Source organism: Thermothielavioides terrestris, chromosome 1, assembly GCF_000226115.1.
Source record: "Thermothielavioides terrestris NRRL 8126 chromosome 1, complete sequence".
In the NCBI taxonomy this organism is placed as follows: domain Eukaryota; kingdom Fungi; phylum Ascomycota; class Sordariomycetes; order Sordariales; family Chaetomiaceae; genus Thermothielavioides; species Thermothielavioides terrestris.
The window spans coordinates 6,783,294-6,802,109 of NC_016457.1; the positions used below are offsets into that span (position 1 = coordinate 6,783,294).

General features: G+C 60.7%; 6 protein-coding genes and 1 non-coding gene across 7 annotated transcripts; 3 read left to right on the plus strand and 4 right to left on the minus strand.

The window, feature by feature from the left end:
* Positions 1–12: 12 nt before the first annotated feature.
* Positions 13–895, plus strand: THITE_2141938 (uncharacterized protein; the record flags this gene model as incomplete). The annotated part of the gene is made up of 4 exons (XM_003650248.1): positions 13–31; positions 80–318; positions 359–487; positions 878–895. 4 exons carry the CDS (start codon positions 13–15, stop codon positions 893–895), a joined length of 405 nt encoding a protein of 134 aa, XP_003650296.1.
* Positions 896–1,485: 590 nt separating this feature from the next.
* Positions 1,486–8,441, plus strand: THITE_2109576 (uncharacterized protein). Its single transcript, XM_003650249.1, has 4 exons — positions 1,486–1,541; positions 1,718–2,539; positions 2,614–7,957; positions 8,050–8,441. The coding sequence occupies exons 2-4, from the start codon at positions 2,067–2,069 to the stop codon at positions 8,110–8,112; spliced, it is 5,880 nt and encodes a 1,959-aa protein (XP_003650297.1). The 5' UTR covers positions 1,486–1,541; positions 1,718–2,066; the 3' UTR covers positions 8,113–8,441.
* Positions 8,442–8,809: 368 nt separating this feature from the next.
* THITE_t27 lies at positions 8,810–8,912 on the minus strand. The gene has a single exon. It is a non-coding gene; the product is annotated as a tRNA-Val (tRNA).
* Positions 8,913–9,303: 391 nt separating this feature from the next.
* Positions 9,304–12,701, minus strand: THITE_2109579 (uncharacterized protein). The gene is made up of 2 exons (XM_003650250.1): positions 12,135–12,701; positions 9,304–12,059 (listed from the first exon to the last, which is right to left on the minus strand). Exons 1-2 carry the CDS (start codon positions 12,275–12,277, stop codon positions 9,659–9,661), a joined length of 2,544 nt encoding a protein of 847 aa, XP_003650298.1. The 5' UTR covers positions 12,278–12,701; the 3' UTR covers positions 9,304–9,658.
* Positions 12,702–13,842: 1,141 nt separating this feature from the next.
* On the plus strand, positions 13,843–16,000 carry THITE_2126380 (uncharacterized protein; the record flags this gene model as incomplete). Its single annotated transcript, XM_003650251.1, has 3 exons — positions 13,843–14,094; positions 14,194–15,820; positions 15,900–16,000. 3 exons carry the CDS (start codon positions 13,843–13,845, stop codon positions 15,998–16,000), a joined length of 1,980 nt encoding a protein of 659 aa, XP_003650299.1.
* A 285-nt stretch (positions 16,001–16,285) lies between these two features.
* THITE_2109582 (uncharacterized protein) lies at positions 16,286–17,607 on the minus strand. Its single transcript, XM_003650252.1, has 2 exons — positions 17,504–17,607; positions 16,286–17,444 (listed from the first exon to the last, which is right to left on the minus strand). The coding sequence occupies exons 1-2, from the start codon at positions 17,550–17,552 to the stop codon at positions 16,342–16,344; spliced, it is 1,152 nt and encodes a 383-aa protein (XP_003650300.1). The 5' UTR covers positions 17,553–17,607; the 3' UTR covers positions 16,286–16,341.
* Position 17,608: 1 nt separating this feature from the next.
* On the minus strand, positions 17,609–18,723 carry THITE_2109584 (uncharacterized protein). The gene is made up of 4 exons (XM_003650253.1): positions 18,603–18,723; positions 18,425–18,504; positions 18,102–18,349; positions 17,609–18,045 (listed from the first exon to the last, which is right to left on the minus strand). The coding sequence occupies exons 1-4, from the start codon at positions 18,673–18,675 to the stop codon at positions 17,979–17,981; spliced, it is 468 nt and encodes a 155-aa protein (XP_003650301.1). The 5' UTR covers positions 18,676–18,723; the 3' UTR covers positions 17,609–17,978.
* Between the last annotated feature and the right edge of the window lie 93 nt (positions 18,724–18,816).

Below are 18,816 nucleotides of genomic sequence, written 5' to 3' on the forward strand. Positions count from 1 at the left end.
ACGCTCCCCGTCATGTCAATCAAGCAGTACAGTTCCATGTTCGTACCTGTCTGACGATGGCTGCAAACCACCCGCTCAGCCACCTCTCTCTCTATCGGCGTCCGCAACTACGACGCTTCCAAGGCGTTCTACACGGCCGTGCTGGCGCCGCTCGGCCTCAGGCTGGTCTACGACAGCGCGGCGGCCGCGCTGCCGCCGCAGGGGACCAAGGCGGGGGTCCGGGCGCGCACGCTCGGCTACGGCGTCGACAAGGCCCACGAGCTGCTCAACGTCTTTGAGTTCGGGGGCGCAGCGACGCCGCCCGGGCCCAGGCCCGGGGTTCCACCTGGCGCTGAACACGCAGATGCGGCGGGCCGAGGTCGAGTTCCACCCACAGGCGATGGGGGCTGGCGGCTTGGACAACGGGCAGCCCGGCGGGAGGAAGCACTACGGCGGGGACTACTTTGCGGTGTTTGTCATTGATCCAGATGGCTGGCGGTTGGAGGCGGTTTATGGGAAGCTGAGAGGCAGGCTTCGGATTGGCAGTGGTCTCTGGGGCGGCGACAGAGCCATGCCGTGTCGTCGAGCAGTGCAAGGTGTTCACTCTTTGGAGAAGCGGACATTGGGGACGGCCATGGAGAGACCTTCCGCTGTTTGCCGCCCTGTCACGCGCGTGACCATGCGGCGGGAGGTCTTGCAACGTCACTGTGAACGGAAGTAGTGTACAGGATGGAGGAAGGGAGCAAGGTGGGTCTCATGAGCTGACCGAGCTGACTGGCTGGTCTGCTTTGAGGCAGGGGTCGGCTTCTGGAAGCTTGCGTTGCCGGCTTGGTGCCTGCAGCTCTAGGCCGAAGTGGCTGCGTAACACAAGCGAGAGCACAAACTGCTTCCTGCATAGGTACAAAAAGGCAAGTAGGGCCATGCCAAAAGAGGTCGTTGAGCTGTGGAAGTGCAAAAAAATTTCTTTTTCTGATTCCTCTGGTGATCTGGGTTGGTTTGAGTGTCCTCCCCCGGCTTTTTCGGCCTCCTTTCCAGGTTTGTTGCTGAACCCCTTCAAGTATTCCGTACAGGTAGTTGTGCGAACCCACCGCATAGGTTAGTCCATTTTATCTTTAACTATCGTTCAGCAGCAACCCTGCCAACCTTTTAAAGTCTACACTATTTCCCCATTTCCATCTCTTCCATCCGCTCTGATCCCACAGCGCAGCCCCCCGGCGCTTCTCGCGTGACAGCCGAGCCCCCGGCACTGGTTCCGGTCCGGGAGCTGCAAGCAGGAGGCCTGTGCGCCCACTGCAGCCCCCACCTCAGCGACGAGCGAGCGCTGGGCCCCGTCTGGCTGGTCAGGTTGGCCCACTCAAGCTTGTCCCTTCAGGTCGTGACCTACTCCGTACCTCCCAAGCTCCGTCGCCTTCGTCGACCTCGCAAGCAGCCCTGATCCGCTGCAGGAGCCCAGGACAGGAACAGCGGTCAATTCGGCGTCTTTGGGGTTGGAACTGATCGCGGCCTGATTGCCCCGTGGCATTGTGCAATACGGGCTGGTTTGACAGGTACCATCCGAGAAGGTGCGCCCTTTCGCGTGTCCCCTCCCCGCGTCTGTTGGCGTCAGAGGCCCCTCTGCCACCTGCATCTGCATCTTGTCGTCGCTGTAACCAACAACAGATCCTCCACCTGAACCACTCCACAATCTGCGGCTTGCCCTCCTGCCCCGGTGCTGAAGCTGATGTTTTGTCCTTCGCAGTCCCGCTGCTTCAGATCAGATCCAGCATCCCACTTGCCACGTGCCGATTTGCGGAGACACCGTGTTGCACACGCGTGGCAGGTGGCAGCCAAACACGCCAACAAACCTTTGTCGCAGCCGATTGCTCAAACGCACGCCACTTCCTCCAGAGGGCGAAATGACCGAGAGGGACTTTCCGCACCCCCCGACCTAGAACTGTCCTCACTCCTCCCCCAGCTGGCCGGCAACCCGTGATCATAGGGACCCACGCCAGCAATTGTAGCTGCCGCTGTGGACCGGCGTCGAGTTGGCAGGCCCTTCGAGCTCGGCCGCATCCGTCCTCCGCTCAGCGGCACGATACCATACAGCTATGGATGAAGCGTTGGAGACGCCCTCCGGCGCTGCAGCAGCCTTTGCTGCCGCAGCCGGCGGAGCAGCCCCTCCGTTCGTCTCGGGCTTGTTCTCCTCCGTCGAGACCATCTCGCGTGCCACTTCACCTGGTCTCCCGTGCCGCGAACAGCAGGAAGATGACAAGAAGCGTTACCGCCCCCGCACCTTCAGCTACTTCCGGCTGCTCCCCTTCGAAGTTGAGGATGACGCCCACCGTGACGCTGCGCTGCGCGGGATCCTCAAGAATCTGTACATCTCCATCATGGCCGAAGATTTCTCTCCCGGTGCTCTACACTGGACGCGCGAGCTTCAGGGTTGGTTGAATCTCAAATTCGAGATGACAAGGGACCTCCGCGCACGCCTAGCGCGCTTGTACTACCATCTTGCTCTCGCCCCCGGTCTCGAGAGCAATACGGCGGACCGGTTTGCTCGAATGGTCATAACTCTGACGAGGTTAGCCCCCCCTGCGCGATCACTCTTTGGTCTCAAGGTCTCTCTACGGAATACTGATCGGGCCACTTCTCTAGAAAGAAACACTACCTGAAGCCTGGCGAAGATCTCATCCTCGACTGGCGGCCGTTGTGGAAGGAAATAAAGGCATTGGTCTTCCCGTCAGAGACCCCTCTCCATCAAAGTTCGCGCAGAAGGGTGCAAAAGCACCTCCTTAAGCTCTGCCTGCACGCCAGCTCCTACTTCGACCCCAAGGAGCGACGGGCCATCCTCGAGGAGGTGCTCCCTTTCTTCAGCACCTCGGCTGCCATCTCGAACGCCTACATCGTGGTTGGTGTGCTCAATGCAATGTTGCCCACCGGTCCTGCGCCTCCTACCGAGCCTCAATCCCAGCCCTCGGACTTCGTTCCGACCTTTTTCCACTTGTGGTCTCTCATGGCCCGGTCCAAGGCGTTTGACGTCTGTTTCATTGACATATTCTCGCGCATGGCTCGGGACTACCTTGGTTGCACGCACGTTCCCTTCACGGAACACGGCATCTTCACCCGCGAGCAGTCCGACCTCATCTTCACCGCCATCCTGAGGCTGACCGAGATTCCCGTCGGCCAGGCGAACTCGCCCTACACCTCGCTGGATTACGCCTCGGGGCTGGGCGTCTACCTCGACAAGGACAGGAAGAAGTACCCCGTCCCGTACATGGCTGCCCGCTGGATTGCGCATTCCTTGTCTCCCCTCTGCCTCAAGCAGGAGAGCTCCGTTCTCGCCAACCTCGAGGGCCTGATGGAGTCCATTGACACGTTCTTCCACCCGTCGAATCAGGGGCCGTGGACAGGCTTCTTGGCGCAATTGACCTTTTTCCTGACCGACATCTTCGTCTCGCGCTGGAACCGTGAACAGAGTGGCGAGCTGGACGTGCCCCCGGAGCGCCGGATCAATGACGAGCTGAAGAAGCGTTTCGTCCTGGCGCTGAAGGAAGTAACCTTCATGGGACTCTTCGCCAAGAGCTCCAAAGCCGTCAATTACTACTACTCAACCCTCCAGGGCCTTGCCTACCTTGAGCCGGACCTGATGCTGCCCGGCGCCCTTCAGCGATTCTATCCCAGTCTTCAAGGGCTCGTCGAGGTCCACCGGACGACCTCGAGTCTCTGCGGGCTGCAGATGATCGCGAACATTATGTCAAAACGGAAGGGATACCGGTGTCATATTACTGCCTTGCTGGCGCTGGCGCTGCCCGGGATTGATGCGAATGATCTGGGAAAGACGCAGTACACTCTCAACTTCATACAGAGCGTTGCTTACAGCATTCCCTTTGTGCCGCTGGTGCGCCAGGGCGACAACATCCACGACACGAGTCTTGCCATGAACTGGGTACAGGGCGAGATGGAGAGGATGGAGCGCGAAGGGCAGGATGTCAAGATCTGCTACGACCAAGAGCTGTCGGACGAGGACGAGGCCAACATCTTGCGCTCGTCGACTGCCGGGCTCGGCGAGTTCGTCCTGGCGCTGCTGGGGAAGGTCTTTGCCCTGCTAGAAAACCTCCCGGATGCCAGCCACCTCCGCACAGGCTCGCCCGAGGACAATGTCATCAACACGCTCCCTGCGGCTCTGACGCCCCTGTTTGCATCTCTCTCGCCAGAACTCTTCGACATGGCGCTGGAGAAGCTGGCGGCGTTTGTGTCCAGCCACGTGGTCCACCAAGCCCGGGATGCAATGGCATGGATCTGCAACGCGCTCTGCAAGGTCAACCCGGAGAAGACCCTGAAGGTTTTCATCCCGATGCTGATAGTCAATATCCGCAACGAGATTGACTACAACGGCGCAGCCTCGGACCGCAGCAGCGGCACTGAGGTGCTTCCCCGGGACCGGGCTCTTGTTTGGCACGTCAGCATGCTGAGCATGTGTGTCGTCCACGTCGGTGCCGAGGTCTTGAGGTACAAGTCGGAGCTCTTCGGTATCGCCGAGTACATGCAGGAGAAGTGCCGGGGTTTGCCCACGATCCACATCTCCAACTACATCCATCACTTGCTCCTCAACTTGACGCACACTTACCCCATCGACAATGGGCTCTACGAGCCGGACGTTACCGCTCGTGGCCTCGACGTTCACGACTGGGGCCGTGTAACCGCCCCTTCGGAGCTCACCATCAGGTGGCACCGTCCTTCTGAGGCCGAGATTCTCTTCGCCGTTCAGCTGTTTGAGAGTCAGGCGAAGAGCGCCTCCAAGAGGCTCGAGCAGCTAATCAGCGATGACCCGCCGGTTAGCCGGAAAGGGAAAAACAAAGAGTGGTCTGACGAGCTGTCACGGAGCCTGACTGCTCTTCGGCTGATCATTTCTGGCGTCGCCACGCTGTTCGACCCGATCTGCGCCTCTGGAGAGCGGCACGGCCGGCCCGCAAACGGGGACAGCAAAGCCGGTGGAGACGGCGACGTGATGATGGAGGAGGATGACGATCCTCTCGCCGAGGTTGCCGACGATGACGAGCTCAAACGGCAATTTCACTATCCGGCTGGGTATTTGTTGCGTCCGCAGGATCCGGTGTACCACCGTATCCACGCTCTGCGGGAGGACATCGGCAGGCTGCTCTCGAGAACACACGCCTTCCTGAATGCGAACCAGGAGGACGACGTGGCATGCTTCACCGCATTGTATGCAGCGTACAGGACGTGGATCACGGACGTGGGCATCGAACGCTCGGCTCATCCGCTCGAGCGTCTGGTACGGTTGTACAAGGCTGACATCTCCCCCTTCAAGATCAGCGGGCTCCGCAAGGTGTACCCGCGGCCGCTGCTGATCAAGCGCGCGGACGCTTACCAGCTGCAGCGGGTCAAGTACAACGCGGCTTACCGCAAGAAGAGCGAGCTGGACAAGCGGTTGCTGCTCGACCTAGCCGAGTCGTGTACATCCTCGTACTCGGACGTGCGGCGGGTGGCCCAGGGCGCCCAAGACTCGTCCCTCAAGGTGCTCCTCGGAGGCCGGCCGCTGGTCATCCCCGTGGTTCTGGACAGGCTGCGCAAGGCGCTTGAAGAGAACGATCATGACCGCATCAAGGGGGCTATGTATACCCTGCTGTTCACGACGCTGATCAAGACGGCCATGCGCGACTGGCGGTTTGCGCCAGACTTGATGCGGCTTTATATCCAGACTGCCAGCGTCGACAAGGAGTCGGTCCAGAACCTCCTGTCGTCGGCCGTTTATCCTCTGTTGGATTTCGGAAAACCCCTGGAGCGCATGATCATCTTCGACAGGGACATCGTCGAGACGATCCGGCCCACTGAGGATTGCTCGGCAGCTATCAAGCGCCGGCACGACTTCATCAAGGAACGCCGCACTAAGGTTGAGGCGAAGAAGGCGTCGTTGGGTCTTGAAATAACGAAGAAGGCACGCGAGTCCCACTGGAAGGTCGCAAACCGCTGCATCACCTTTGCCGCGAACCTGTCGCTTCGGTTCGAAACCCTTGCCAACCCGGAGTTCATCGATCTCATTGCCCACGGGACCAACGATCAGCACCCCAACCTGCGGTCGAACTATCTGACCTCGTTTTCGACCATCTTCACCGCCATCGATATGCGGGCTGTCTACGGCCACGAGTACAGAAACTACCTGCTCGAGGCAGAGAAGGAGGAGAACAGGTTCCAAGTCCCGGTGCCGACGGACGATCCGCATCTGACCGAGAAGTTCCTCGCACAGTTCGAAAATTACGACGAGGTCGAGTACTTTGTCGACAATGACTACCCGGGCTGGCTGGCCTGGGGGAAGCAATTCACGGTCTTCCGCGCCTACCCCAAGCCGTTCCTGGCCTACGACGAGGTCGAGGAGGCCGTGCGCGAGCAGATAGGGAAGATCATCACCAGGGACTGGTTGAAGGCGTGCTTCGATTACCTGAAGCAGGAGCCTCGAGACTCCGGAGTCGACCGCTTCCGCATGCAGAACTTCATCCTCCTCATGAACGTGTTCGACCTGATGCACTACGGCAAGACAGCCGCTACGTTGGACGACGTCGTCGAGCTGGTCCAGGAGGTGTACGGTGACGGCAGCGATAAGCACCAGCACCGCGCCACGGCTGAGATTCTCGGCGCTCTGCTTTCCGGCAGCGCCGACGACCCGAGGGAGATGCGAGACCGGGTCTGGAAGTTCGCGGCGCCGATGATGCTCAAGATCATAGCAAATGACCTGACCCCGGACAACGTGGGCTACTGGATGACATGCTTGCACGTCATAATCGATACCAAGGATCCCAGGCGGTCGCGAGAGCTGACCGAGGCGCTGGCGTCATTCCGGCTGGACATGAACTCGAACGCCGCGTTTAAGGAGTCGGTAAAGATTCAGCTCGTCGAGTTCATCATTAACGATGCCGGCTGGCATTTCCGTCAGGAGAAGCCGATCCTCGAGGACTGCCTCGCGCACCTCGACCACCCGTACAAGTCGGTCCGCGAGGCACTCGGTCGCCTCATCGCCACCATCTACCGGACCCGGTACCACGAGTCATTCAAGGACGTGTCGACACTGCTCGAGCAGAACAAGGCCGAGTCGCCGATCGGAATCCGGCCGTACCAGCCTTCGGCCGAGTTCTCGGCCACCATCCAAAGCGTCTTCGCGCGCCTCGAGCAGTGGCGGCGCGAGCGCACGCCGGGCCAGCAGACGCCCTCCAGCTACACGTCGGGCTCCAAGACGGTGCTGATCTGGCTCGACACGATGCTCTCGTCGCAGGAGTGCACGCAGCTCGTGCCCTTCTTCCCCGACCCTTTCATCGACCAGCTGCTGCACATGATGGACGTCAAGGAAGACCCGGAGCTGATGAAGCTCGCGTACCACGTGTACCGGCACCTGCCCAACATCCCGTTCCGGTCGGGCGAGGACGATGCCTTCATCGAGGCGCTCATCCGTGTCGGCAAGACGGCCTCGTCGTGGCACCAGCGCCTGCGCGCGCTCGTCAACATGCAGGTCGTCTACTTCCGCCGCCTGTTCCTCACGCAGCCGCGCCAGCGCCAGATGCTCTTCGACGCCGTGGGCGACATGCTGGCGGACCCGCAGCTCGAGGTGCGCGACTGCGCCAGCGCCACCCTCGCCGGCATGATCCGCTGCTCGCCCGCGGCCATCCGCAACCCGGTCATCTACCAGCTCAAGGACCGCTTCGAGCGCCAGCTGCGCCTCAACCCCATGCCCAAGAAGAAGGTGCCGGGTACCGACACGCCCGTCGACGCGCAGCGCCAGATCGTCCGCCGCCACGCCGCCGTCCTCGGCCTCGGCGCCCTCATCGAGGCGTTCCCCTACGCCACCCCGCCCCCGCGCTGGATGCCCGAGGTCCTCGCCCACCTGGCCACCCGCGCGGCCAATGACCCCGGCGTGGTCGGCAAGGCGACCAAGGCCATCTTGGCCGAGTTCAAGAAGACCAGGCAGGATAGTTGGGGGGTTGATCAGAAGGTTTGTCTTCTTTTTACTGTTCTCGCTTCTCACCTTTGTGGGTTTCAACTTGCGTTCCTAGAATGTATGCTGACTATGGGATCTTGTTTTAGTACTTCACGACCGAGCAGCTGGAGGATCTGGAGGGCGTGCTCTGGAAGAGCTACTTTGCTTGATACGGCTTTGGATGGATGAACGCGGTTTGCCTTTGTTGCGCGGTTTTGATGATGGGCTAGGAAGGGAGCTGGTACAGTCACGGACGGGGGTCACGCACCGGCTGAGCGCGGTTATGGTATTGGTTATTGGTATGGGTATTGTACGGGGGGAGTGGAATCAGCAAGGAAGGGAGCATTGACGCGTCACCGTTTGTTTTCTTTGTGTTGTATTGCTCAGAAAAGCATGGCCACGAGGGCATTTCTGTACGGACAGCATTTGGTTCTTTTGATCATTTCACTTCATTGCGTTGCATTGGCTGTTCGGGGTTCAGAAGGGGGAAGCGGGTTTGCGCTTGGGCTGAAAGACTGAGATTGGGCATTGCGAGAGGATAGACTGGAGACACTTCTCATCGGGGCCAGGTAGCCTTCCGGGGACGGTTGTGGGCTTCACTTGGTTTGGGACTAGAGCATGCGAGATGAGCGGGGAGGCGGGAGAGCGAATGATGGGGGAGATTGGGTTTGTTGTGGTTGGGAAAGCGGGACTAGGCACAGGAGAGTACGGAGTAGGAGCTAACGTTAATCAACAGAGCGGGGGGTGTTGAGCGTTGACTTCTGTCTGTCTGAACGGCAAGCTCCCGGAACAGAGTGTAAAAAAGGGGCGCGATGAACCCATCTGAACTCAACGTGAGTGGAGCCTCATGTTGGGAGAGCAAAAGCTTGACCGACCCAGGGATCGAACCTGGCACCTTCTCGGTGGGATAATACCCCAGTTGTGTCCAACTTCTGTGAACGAGACGTGATAACCACTACACCAGTCGGCCGCTGATTGGAGGACAGTAGACTAAGCGCGCTACAGATAGGACGGCGCGGTGTTGGTGTCGACTCCTGAGTTTGAGATGCCATTGTAGTATAGGAGGTTCGAAGACTGCAAGGTATTGAGTGGTATGTTATAGTAGCCACCCTTGCAATTGGACTACTTATGATAAAGCAGTGAGAATACCATGTCTCCCGAGGGGTAATGGAAGGTGAGTTGTCGCTAGCTCAACAGGGATTGCAGTGCCTGCACACACCATGGCACACCCTACCGCTGAAGGATTGTGTATATTCTTGTCCCGCCCACATAGTTCACTGTGGATGATTCATGGCTCACAGTCATCCTCCTGGACAAAGCGCGGAAATCTACTCTAGAATGAATGTCGGTTCGCCAATGCATCTGGCATGGAATGGGGATGAGAAGGACGCCGAGAAGCATCGCGATGGAGGCAGGAGAGGAGGGCGGGAGGCTGGGATATCATTTAGGATAAAGCGAATATCAACGGATGTAAGTGATGACATGAAGTGTTGGCGCTTCATTTTCTCTATATACCATCAATCATTTGACATCATGATCCTTTCTCCGTTTTGCACCTGCCCTGTTCGGAAGCGCAAAGCCAGAACACCAAGCGTGCCCTGGACACACGTCCAAGTCCACGTTCAGACATATGCAATCCCTTTTCGAACAAACACCTGCTCCCGATCAGAATGCTTCATCCCCAACCCCAACACCCATCTCTTTTCCCATCCAACCTCACCCTCTCCTCCCATTCCGCCTGGCCACATCCGCCCAGCTCCTGGCCGTGGGGAGCGGCGGCACCCTCGGTAACCCCCCACCACCACCGCCACCACCAGCAGCACCACTCCTGACCGCCTCCGCCATCGCAGCATGCGTCGCCCGAGGGGACGACGCGGCCGACACAACCGAGGCGCTCAGCACGGGACTCAGCGTGCCGGGCGGGGCGGCCGAGCCGGCCACGCTCGCCGCGTCGCGCACACTCTCTCGCTCCGGCGGAACAGGCTGGCTTCCCAGCCCGTCGCCGCTGCTGCTGGTGGCGAGGCTGTCCCTGCGCTCGCGATCCGTCAGGCCGAGGCCGAGGCCGTGGACGACGCCCTCCGGGGAGGTGGACCGGGGTGCTGGGTCTTCGGGCTCGTCGCTTTGATCATTGCTGGGAGCAGTAGTGGGAGGCGCTTTCGGCGGAGCGCCGGCGGGGCGAGGAGGGTCCGCCGGTGTGGCAGTCGGGCTCGCCACCCGTCGCAAGTGCAGCGTGGCCGGGCTGTTGCCGGTGAGTGGCGACGCGGCGACGCTTGTGTCGGCGAGCGAGGCTCTGGACTGGCTCATGCGGCTGAAGACGGAGCTGCTCATGCTATACTGGGTGCTGTCGGTGGAGGAGGGGTCGCGGTTGAGGATGGGTGTGTTGGAGCGGATGGGAGTGGTGGGGTTGACGGCGCGGGGAATCTGGGAGACCGAGGTGCGGGACCGGAGCGGGAAGCCGGCGGTGTCGGGGCTGGGGCTGGTGGTAGAGACGGCGGTACTGGCCGCGGATGGAGAGGGAATGCGGGAGTCCCGGCGGGGAATGGTCGCCAAAAGAGTCTGAGCGGCTGCAACCGCCGCCGTTTGGGAGTAGCCGGGCCGCGGGCTGCGCCCCGTTGGCGCGGGGCTCCGCTGGGGAACCGGCGCGGGGGGTCCCATTTGCTGTGAAACGGCGCCCACCTTGGGGTGGGCGAGTGGCCGCTTCCTCATCTCCAGGGTGCCAGTGCTGGGACGGCCGGGGGTAGCCTGACGATCTGAGGCCGGCTGCGGAACGCCGGGTCGTTGCTGCTTTCGGTGTCGTCTGTCCAGCTCTTGGATGGACGCTTCCAAGTTCTTGCGCTCAAGGCGCTCTGCTTCCAGTTGCGCTTGCAAATTGGTGATATGATCGCGATATGTGTTGCGTTCGTTCACGAGGCGCGACTCGTATGTGGCGTCCTTGGCTTCGAGGACCTGCAGACGCTTGGCCATGGCCTCGTGCTCCGCCCGCAGCCGGTCTCGTTCGTCAACAACCAGCTTGAGCTTGGCGTTCATCCGATCCGTCACGTAGCGGCTGCTCTTCTTGCAGCAGGGGGCGTGGTAAACCTGGTCGATGCCGCCAAGTTCGACGAGCTCTGACTCGACCTGAAAAATCACGGGACGCGACTCCGGCGTCGATGAGAGCATTCGCGATGCGAGCTCGACGATGTGTTTCGGACCAAACGTGGGCGCATTCACGTCATCCACGTCCTGGGTGGCCAAAGCCAGGGTCTCAAGCTTGCGGAGGTAGCGCTGCAGCTTCTCGGCCCTCCCCTCCGGCGACAGTTCGCCGAGCATGTCATCGAATTCGTCCAACGGGGCGTCGTGGATCAAAGTGGCAATGCTTAGCAACACCATTCCGAGGGAGTAGACGTCTGCCGCCTTCATGGACCAGTCATTCTGGACCTGATGGAGCTCGGGAGCCCGCCACTTCGGCGTCCCGGCCTGGCCCCTCGTCATGGTGTGGTCCCGATCGTGGACGTCCTTGGCGATGCCAAAGTCGGCTAGGTAGACGCGGCCGGGGTTGAGGAGGATGTTGGACGGCTTGAGATCCAGATGGCGGATATTGGCTTGGTGACAGTATGCGACGGCCCGCGTGATGCATCCCATGATTTGCCGGAGATAGGTGAGGGGGGAAGTCCCCGGGCTGGCGGCGGCATGTGTCGCAGGACGGGTCCGCTCCACGGCAGTGTGGTCGTTGGGATCTAGCGCAAGTGCATGCAGGCGGCTGACGATATCGTCGCGATCGCCGAGGCCCATCTTGAGGCAGTCGAGGTCGTTGAGCAGGCAGTCGAGGTTGCAGACGGCAACGGGCCATAGCAGGAGGTACAAGTTCGTTTGGATGCAGTACGTCCCGACCAGCTTCACGATGTGCTCATGATCCAGTTTCTCCATGACATTGGCCTCCTCGCGCAGTTGGTGGATGGGCTGGCGCCTGTAGCGCGGGCGAACCAGCTTCCGAGCTAAGCATATTCGTCGGTTGTTGATGGTGTATTTGACTTTTTCGACGACGCCAAAGCTCCCGACACCGAGCTGGGCGTCGCACTTGAATCGATTGTGTAGCTTCTTGGCTTCGGTAAAGTCGTCCAGGGGAGTATGCTTGCCTCTGGAGAGAGAGAGAGTCAGCACGCGACGAGCGTAAGGGGGAGGAAGTCTACTGGGTAGTCAAGTGCGCGCGTACATGCCAGACCAATGGCCCCGCGACGTCTCCCATTCCCGGAGGATCTGGCGCTCAACATCCTCTAGTTGCAGATGGGACAGGCGCTCCATCCCAGAGTGGGATGTGGGCATGACAGTCTGCCATCCGTCGCCGGGGTCGCCCATGGCAGTGCTCAGGGTCCTCGTGGGGAACGGGAAACGGAATCGAGGGGAACCGAGATGGGACGAATCAGAGTGGAACTTTTCTTGTAAAGAACGGGTATCGTATACCTAGTTAACAGTTAACGTTTAGGGGAATTGTCAATGGGTGACAGCGCACCGCAATCGGCAGGACACGCAACTGTCACCAGTTTGAAGCCCGCTCCAGGGGATGGCTGGAGTGAGGACGTCGAAGGCTGGCCTTCGAGACGGCGCAACTTTTTCTCCATCCCAGGAATGGGCGACCTGCGGCTGCGGGCGGTGGAAATAGGGTGGCATGCCGAAGCACAGCCCTGCTGAGCAGGCTTAGCCCGCGGGACATGCGGGATTGTGGGGTCAATGAAGATCTCCAGACAGACAGTGGTAAGCATTGGCCAATTCTTGTTCGGGAAAGAACCAGGACTGGGACCATTTGCTGCGAGTCGCCAAGCCCTAACTTCCGCAGTCCGCTTGTTGCCGCCTTCGATGGTTCCAGGTTGTCGGTGCCGGTCCGACCCAACGCGAATTGACTTGGGACTTGGCGCATGTTTACAATTGGAATTCCGGTGACATCTGGTGTGTGTAGGGTACCTCGTAATGGCTGGCCTCTGAGAATGGAAGGAAGAAAAAGACAAAACCAGGTTTGCGGCTCTAAAGGTTAACGAACGGCATAAGCTGCAGCTTTGGTTGGAGGGCTAATAAACCAAGCAATATCAACCGTCAGAGAACGTGAACGTTGCCTGCTACCTTTGCCTGCAATCCGTGAGATGAGAACCATTGATGCCGGCACCCAATCAATCGCATCGGTGAATGCTCCTCAACCGACGCCCGACCCAGCTGATGACGACTCATTGACGAGGGCCCGAGACCCCTCCCCCCCCTCCCCCAAATCTGACAAATATGTTGAGTTGGCGGGAGACCAGTGAGAGCCTTGCCCCTGCGGCATCCGTTGAAGCAGTAACTAACTACCTAACTAAAGCTAACCTTTTGGCGCTAACACGCAAGCCAGTCTCTCCCATTAACATCTGAACCGTGATGCTTTCCATTAGTTAGCCATTCCAGGTTGCCATTTTCGCGCGAATCTCGATCATGAGTCAGCACACGCCGCCTCCGACTCGCCGCAACGGCTGACCAAGCACGAGAAACATCCTCCAAGTCGGTCCTGACTATCTACCTTTAGCCGGGTACCTAGTTATTCACAAGACTTCCTGACCTGACATTCGGAGATTCTCCAGGCCAAAGCTGCCCTTGCCTCGACATCGGCCCGCGCCATCGCCCTGCGCGAGACCTGCTCCAGACCCTATTTCACGCCTACCAGTTGTTGGGAGACGCGGGATGACGTTGGGGTACCAGCAGCCGTGAATCAAATCCAGACCTGGAGTCGCCTTGCACTCTCAACTCAAAAGCCCGACTTTGAGAGCCGAAAGATCTCATCTCCCTGCGTGGCACTAACGTCCTTCTTCGGCCATCTTTGATCGCTCACTTGCTTTGCTGTGTTGCATCGTGATCACCCCAGAGCGCCAGCGCCCCAGGTTCATCAAGATCAGATAACAATGCCGTACCACCAAGGTGACCTCGCTATTCTCAGCGCCGAGGTTTACCATGACGGCGCTGCATTCGGCTCACCGAGTCGATTAACCGCGATCAGCAAGACACAAGCATCCACGTCGCCATCTGAACGATTGGATGATGCCCCCAGAAAACGGGCAAGGACGCAGGCTGCAGAGAGTGCCGAGCTGGAGGCGGAGAAGAAGAGGGCAAGGGGCCGCCCGCGTCTACACACCAAGGATGAGACGGCCGCTGATGTGAGTGATCTTCGGGCCCGTCTAAGTCATCATGCCCGCTGCCTCGGGATGGTGATGGGAGGCGCCTCCCAGTCTGGTTGGCTCTGACATGGGCTCTAGCGGCGGAGGACCCAGATTCGGCTCGCACAGCGGGCCTACCGGAATCGGAAGGAGAATGCAATCCAAACACTGGAGAAGAGAGTACAGGAGCTCAAGGACACGAACGAGGAGATGAGCAATGCCTTCATGCAGCTCCACGACTTCGCCATGAGCATCGGCCTCCTGGACAAGACCCCGGAGTTTGGCCGCCAGCTGCGCAAAACAACCGAGAGATTCCTGTCATTAGCCCGCGACGCAAGCGATGACGACGCAAAAGAAGGCGAGCTCAAGGGCAGTGGCGCTAGCAACCGGATCGGCAGCAGGTCGCGCAGCGATCGTGCCCGTTCAGACTCTCCAGCTCATGCCGGCAGCAATACAGCCGCAACCGCCACAACCACAACCCCCGAGACGGTCGACGAGAGACCCAAACCCACCTGGGGCGGCCTGATGGTCTCGTACGAACCCGGCTACACCGCCGCCATCCCCACTAGCACCACAACACTCGCCCAACCGCCCGTGTCAACCTCCTCCTTCGGCTACGAAGTCGTAACCCACCCGACCGTCGACAACGCAAGCTTCCCCTTCCAGCCCGCCCCGGGAGGCTTCAACATCCCATCGGGCCTCTCCCCTGCCACCGCCTCCCCCTTCTCCCTGTCCCCGTCCCCGCTCCCCTCCACCGCCCTGCCCACCCCGCACAGCCACGCGCCCTTGGAGAGCACCTTCGGCCGGCGGCTGCACCGGTACACGCAGGAGCGCGCGCTCGTGCTGCTCTCGATGCCGAGCCCGCCGCCGGCGCTGGTCTCGCGCGTCTTCGGCTTCTGCCTGCTGATGGAGTCGCCCGCCACCATCAAGCGCCGCCTGCTGCGCATGCTGGGCCACGACGCCCACCAGTCGCTGCACAACTGGTCGTATCCCTTCTTCCACCTGGGCGGTGCCGGCACGCATTTTGATGCGGAATCGGCGGCCACAGCCGCCGGCGGGCAGCGCTTCGGCAACCAGGGCACCCGCGACGTGCTCAAGCCCGGCGTCACCGCCGGGTTCGGCGCCGGGCCGTTCTCCGCCGAGGTCAATGCCGTGCGGGACGGCAAGATGGATAGGAACATGCGCATGGCGCTGCCCGAGTTTGCCGGCGAGTACTTCGACTCGGACGAGACTGAGATGTATATGCTTCAGAGGGGTGTGGTGATTCCGGCTGGGGCGGACTTCGTCCCCGTCGATGTGGATGAGAGTCTGTTTGGCGGCGGCGAAGGCGACGGCGAGGGGCAGGCGCCAGCGCCCGGACAGGACCGCGATGGCTCGCCCGCGACGTCGGCATCTTCAAACTCGTCGTCGTCGTCATCGTCGTCGTCCAGATCCCCCACGTCGAGCTCGGGGAGCGGCGCGGCGGCGGGGACGGCGGCGTGGCAGAACGTGGTCGACCCTTCGCTGGCTGACGTCTTTGCGCAGGCGGATCCGTTCGCGCAGGTGGCGAGCATGCCCGGGGCTTCGTCAGCCGCTGCCTTCGCCGCGACGGCGTCCGACGGGGATAACATGCTGCCATTCGGCCTGATGCCGGACGGGAGCGGCAGCGACGGGTTTGGCATGGGCGCGGCTGCGCGGAGCCCGAGACGGCGACGACTGGTTCTTGATGTCCAGACCTTCGTGGAAGGTAGGCTGCGTTTCCCGTCAGAGATTGTTTTGTGCTGGCCGCTGACCTTTCTTTTTTTTTTTTTTTTTTTTTTTTGCAGAACTGACGAAACGAGCCGTCTGTTTGGGGCGGGCGCCCGGTTTCAGAGAGAAGGATATCAAGGCCGCGTTCCGGGCATCCGTCCAGGTCGGTATGGAGTAGCAGTTGGGTGGCACCGGAGTCGGGCATTGGGAGGATGGCCGCGGTTCTCGGAAGGATATTTATTTCGGTCTGCGATCTTGCTTCGACAATTTGCACACAATTCGCGGTCCCCATTTCGAATTCACGAGTTTGGACAGCGTGTGGACGGACATCGCGGCTGCAAAAGTGGCACACGGAGATACATAGTGCATGGTTCAGCAGTACATTTGTTATACATAACAACGACCTGAATTCCACTCCCGGGCCTAAAAAGCACCAAGGTTGCCGGCATTGTGTCGTTGTACATCTCCGTCTGCACGGACAATCGGCCGTACCATTGCCCGTCGTCCACAACACGCGGCCTAAGGCGTGTCGGATCCCCCCGCCGTCTCTTTCAGGACCGCGCTTGGTGATTTCTCTCCCTCCACTGACCGGGTAGTACCAGGGCTGAGCTTTTCCGGCGATGATGTCTCTTTCGAAACGCCAGCTCCCTCTGGTTGCTCAGGCACGGCCGCCTCTCTCTGCTTCTTGGCTTTTAACTTCCGTTTAGGTCTGTCCCAGATGGGCCGCCTCCAGTCCCGCAGCTTCGCTTCGCTGGGATCTTTACCCTCCCTCGCGAGTCTCTCCTTCTCCTCCTGCAACGCCAGCGCCTGCTCGTTCAGCACAATCTGCCACATCGCATGCGACTTGGCAAGCAGGTCGAGCCTCTGCTCATTAATCTCCTTCGACATCTGCACCGTCACGCCATGGAGCGTCTGCCTGTACGTCGGCTCACGCGGGACTGGGGGCGGCGTCTTTCCCTCCTCCTTCGCCTTGTCCGCGAGCATCCTCCCAACCAGCCACTCCCACTGGTCCTCCAGCGCCACATCATCTAGCCCCTCCGTCTGAAAATCCAGAAGCTGGATGATCTTCTTCTCCCTGCGCTGCGCCGTCTGCCGGATGACGCGCTCGAGGAAGCGCGGCTGCGGCTTCTTGAGCCGCAGGAAGGGCACGCCGCCGACGGCGCCGAGGGTGGGCGGCTTGCGGACGCCGCTGGGGAACGACGAGAGCGGCCGCGGCGGGCCGGCGGGCGCGTAGACGGGCGGCTCGCCCTCGGCCGAGATCTTCTTGATGAGCGGCGTGCGGCCGGGGATCGGGGCGGTGGAGATGCGGGCGGCGGCCTCGGCGGCCTTCTTGGCGCGGACCTCGAGGATGCGCGACTCGTTCTCGCGGAGGAAGGCCAGGACCGAGGCGTGCTCCGCCGAGGCCGGGTCGGCGGCGCGGGAGAGCAGGCTCAGGAAGCGGTAGCCGTTCTTGAGGGCCGAGACGACGAGGCGCGGGGAGGTGTCCCGCTTGTTGCGGCGGAAGGCATTGCGGATGAGGTTCTTGATCGGGTTGCTCGGGCCCAGCGGGGACGAGGTCGTCAGCTCATCGGGCAGGGGCACGCGCAGGCCTTGGCGGACGAGCGCTCGGTAGAGAGCGAAGCCTGGGCGCTGCGACTTAGTACACAGACAGTTAGTTCTCGGGAAAATAAATTGTCCTCACAAGCTCGGCGATGCCGCGATGAGCGGGCGGGTACGTAGAATGACGGCATTCATCTGGTGGAGGCACCGCTGCACCGAGTGGGTGGACGCTACAACGGCGGCTGCATCTGGAACCGGGAATTCAAAATTTCGGGAATGGCATGGATGCACGCGACGGGTCCCAGGCAGCACACAGCAGGGTCCGCGAGGCGCGAAGTCACGTGAAGCCATTAAGCAGCAGCTCCGTAATGCAGCGCTCAAAGGAGCTGACAAGGAACTTCATCGTGTGGCGTAACATATGTGCTGTAATACAACTCTTGATGCTCATCTGATCATCCGCCGCCCCGTGTGGTTGAGTTTGGCCGTCGTACAATCCTTCGCAAACCATGGGCTTGCGAACCTCCGGTAGCTTTCCACCACCGCCGCCCGCAGCGAGCACGTCCGACGGGCATCGTTGCTCTGAGGGAGGTCGGGCGTCTCTTTCATTCTCGCAATCCTCATCGGTATATCTGATACTTGGACCCTTCCGGGGGCTGCGGGAGCTTCTTGTGCTCGTCCATGTACCTGGCTCACGGTCAGCATCGAGTAGGCCCACGGCGGGGCTGCAGACAGTTGCATACTTCCTTATCGCGATGAGAGCAGCCTCCAAGCTCAGGGGATCCTCCTTCGGTCGGGCATTTTTGGCAAGCTCGGCGGCAATGCGGCTCCAGTCGCGCAGGATGGCCACGGCATTCTTGTCCACCTTGCCGTCGATCGGGCTCACGCCAGGGAGGTTGATCTGGCTGACGAAATGGATCTCGGGCGGCTCCTTCGGGTAGTTGGGCCCACACTCCATCTTGAGTTCGTAGATGCGGTTCTCGTGGTTCCCCTGCGCCACGGACAGGTCAGCGTACGCTGCTCAGGAGCGCCACGGCGAAGCGACGGGAAGGTCGGAGGCACGCACATGAGGAGGACCCCAAATGGTCCCGCGCCAATGTGTCATGTAGATGTCTTCGGGATCTTCCAGGCCGTACGAACAAGCACCTGCACACCATGGAGATCACCCATCAGTACATGCACCTCTTGCGGCCGCTTGCACAAGGCAGAGGCCGGAACAACATCGGCGGCAAGCAAACACCTACCTGCGCCCATCCCCTTCTCGCCCTTCTCCAGCTCGGCGAGGAGCTTGAAATTTCGGGGAACCTGGGCGGCCATGGTTGATCGGCTGCCAGCGTGCCTCGTTGATGGTGTGGTGAGGGTATAATCGGGGTGCAATCGGCGATCGGCGCAGAGAGAGGGAGGTTGGTCAGTTTAGTGCTGGGTCAACAACAGGGCCTGGAAGCGCGTTGGGCAGGC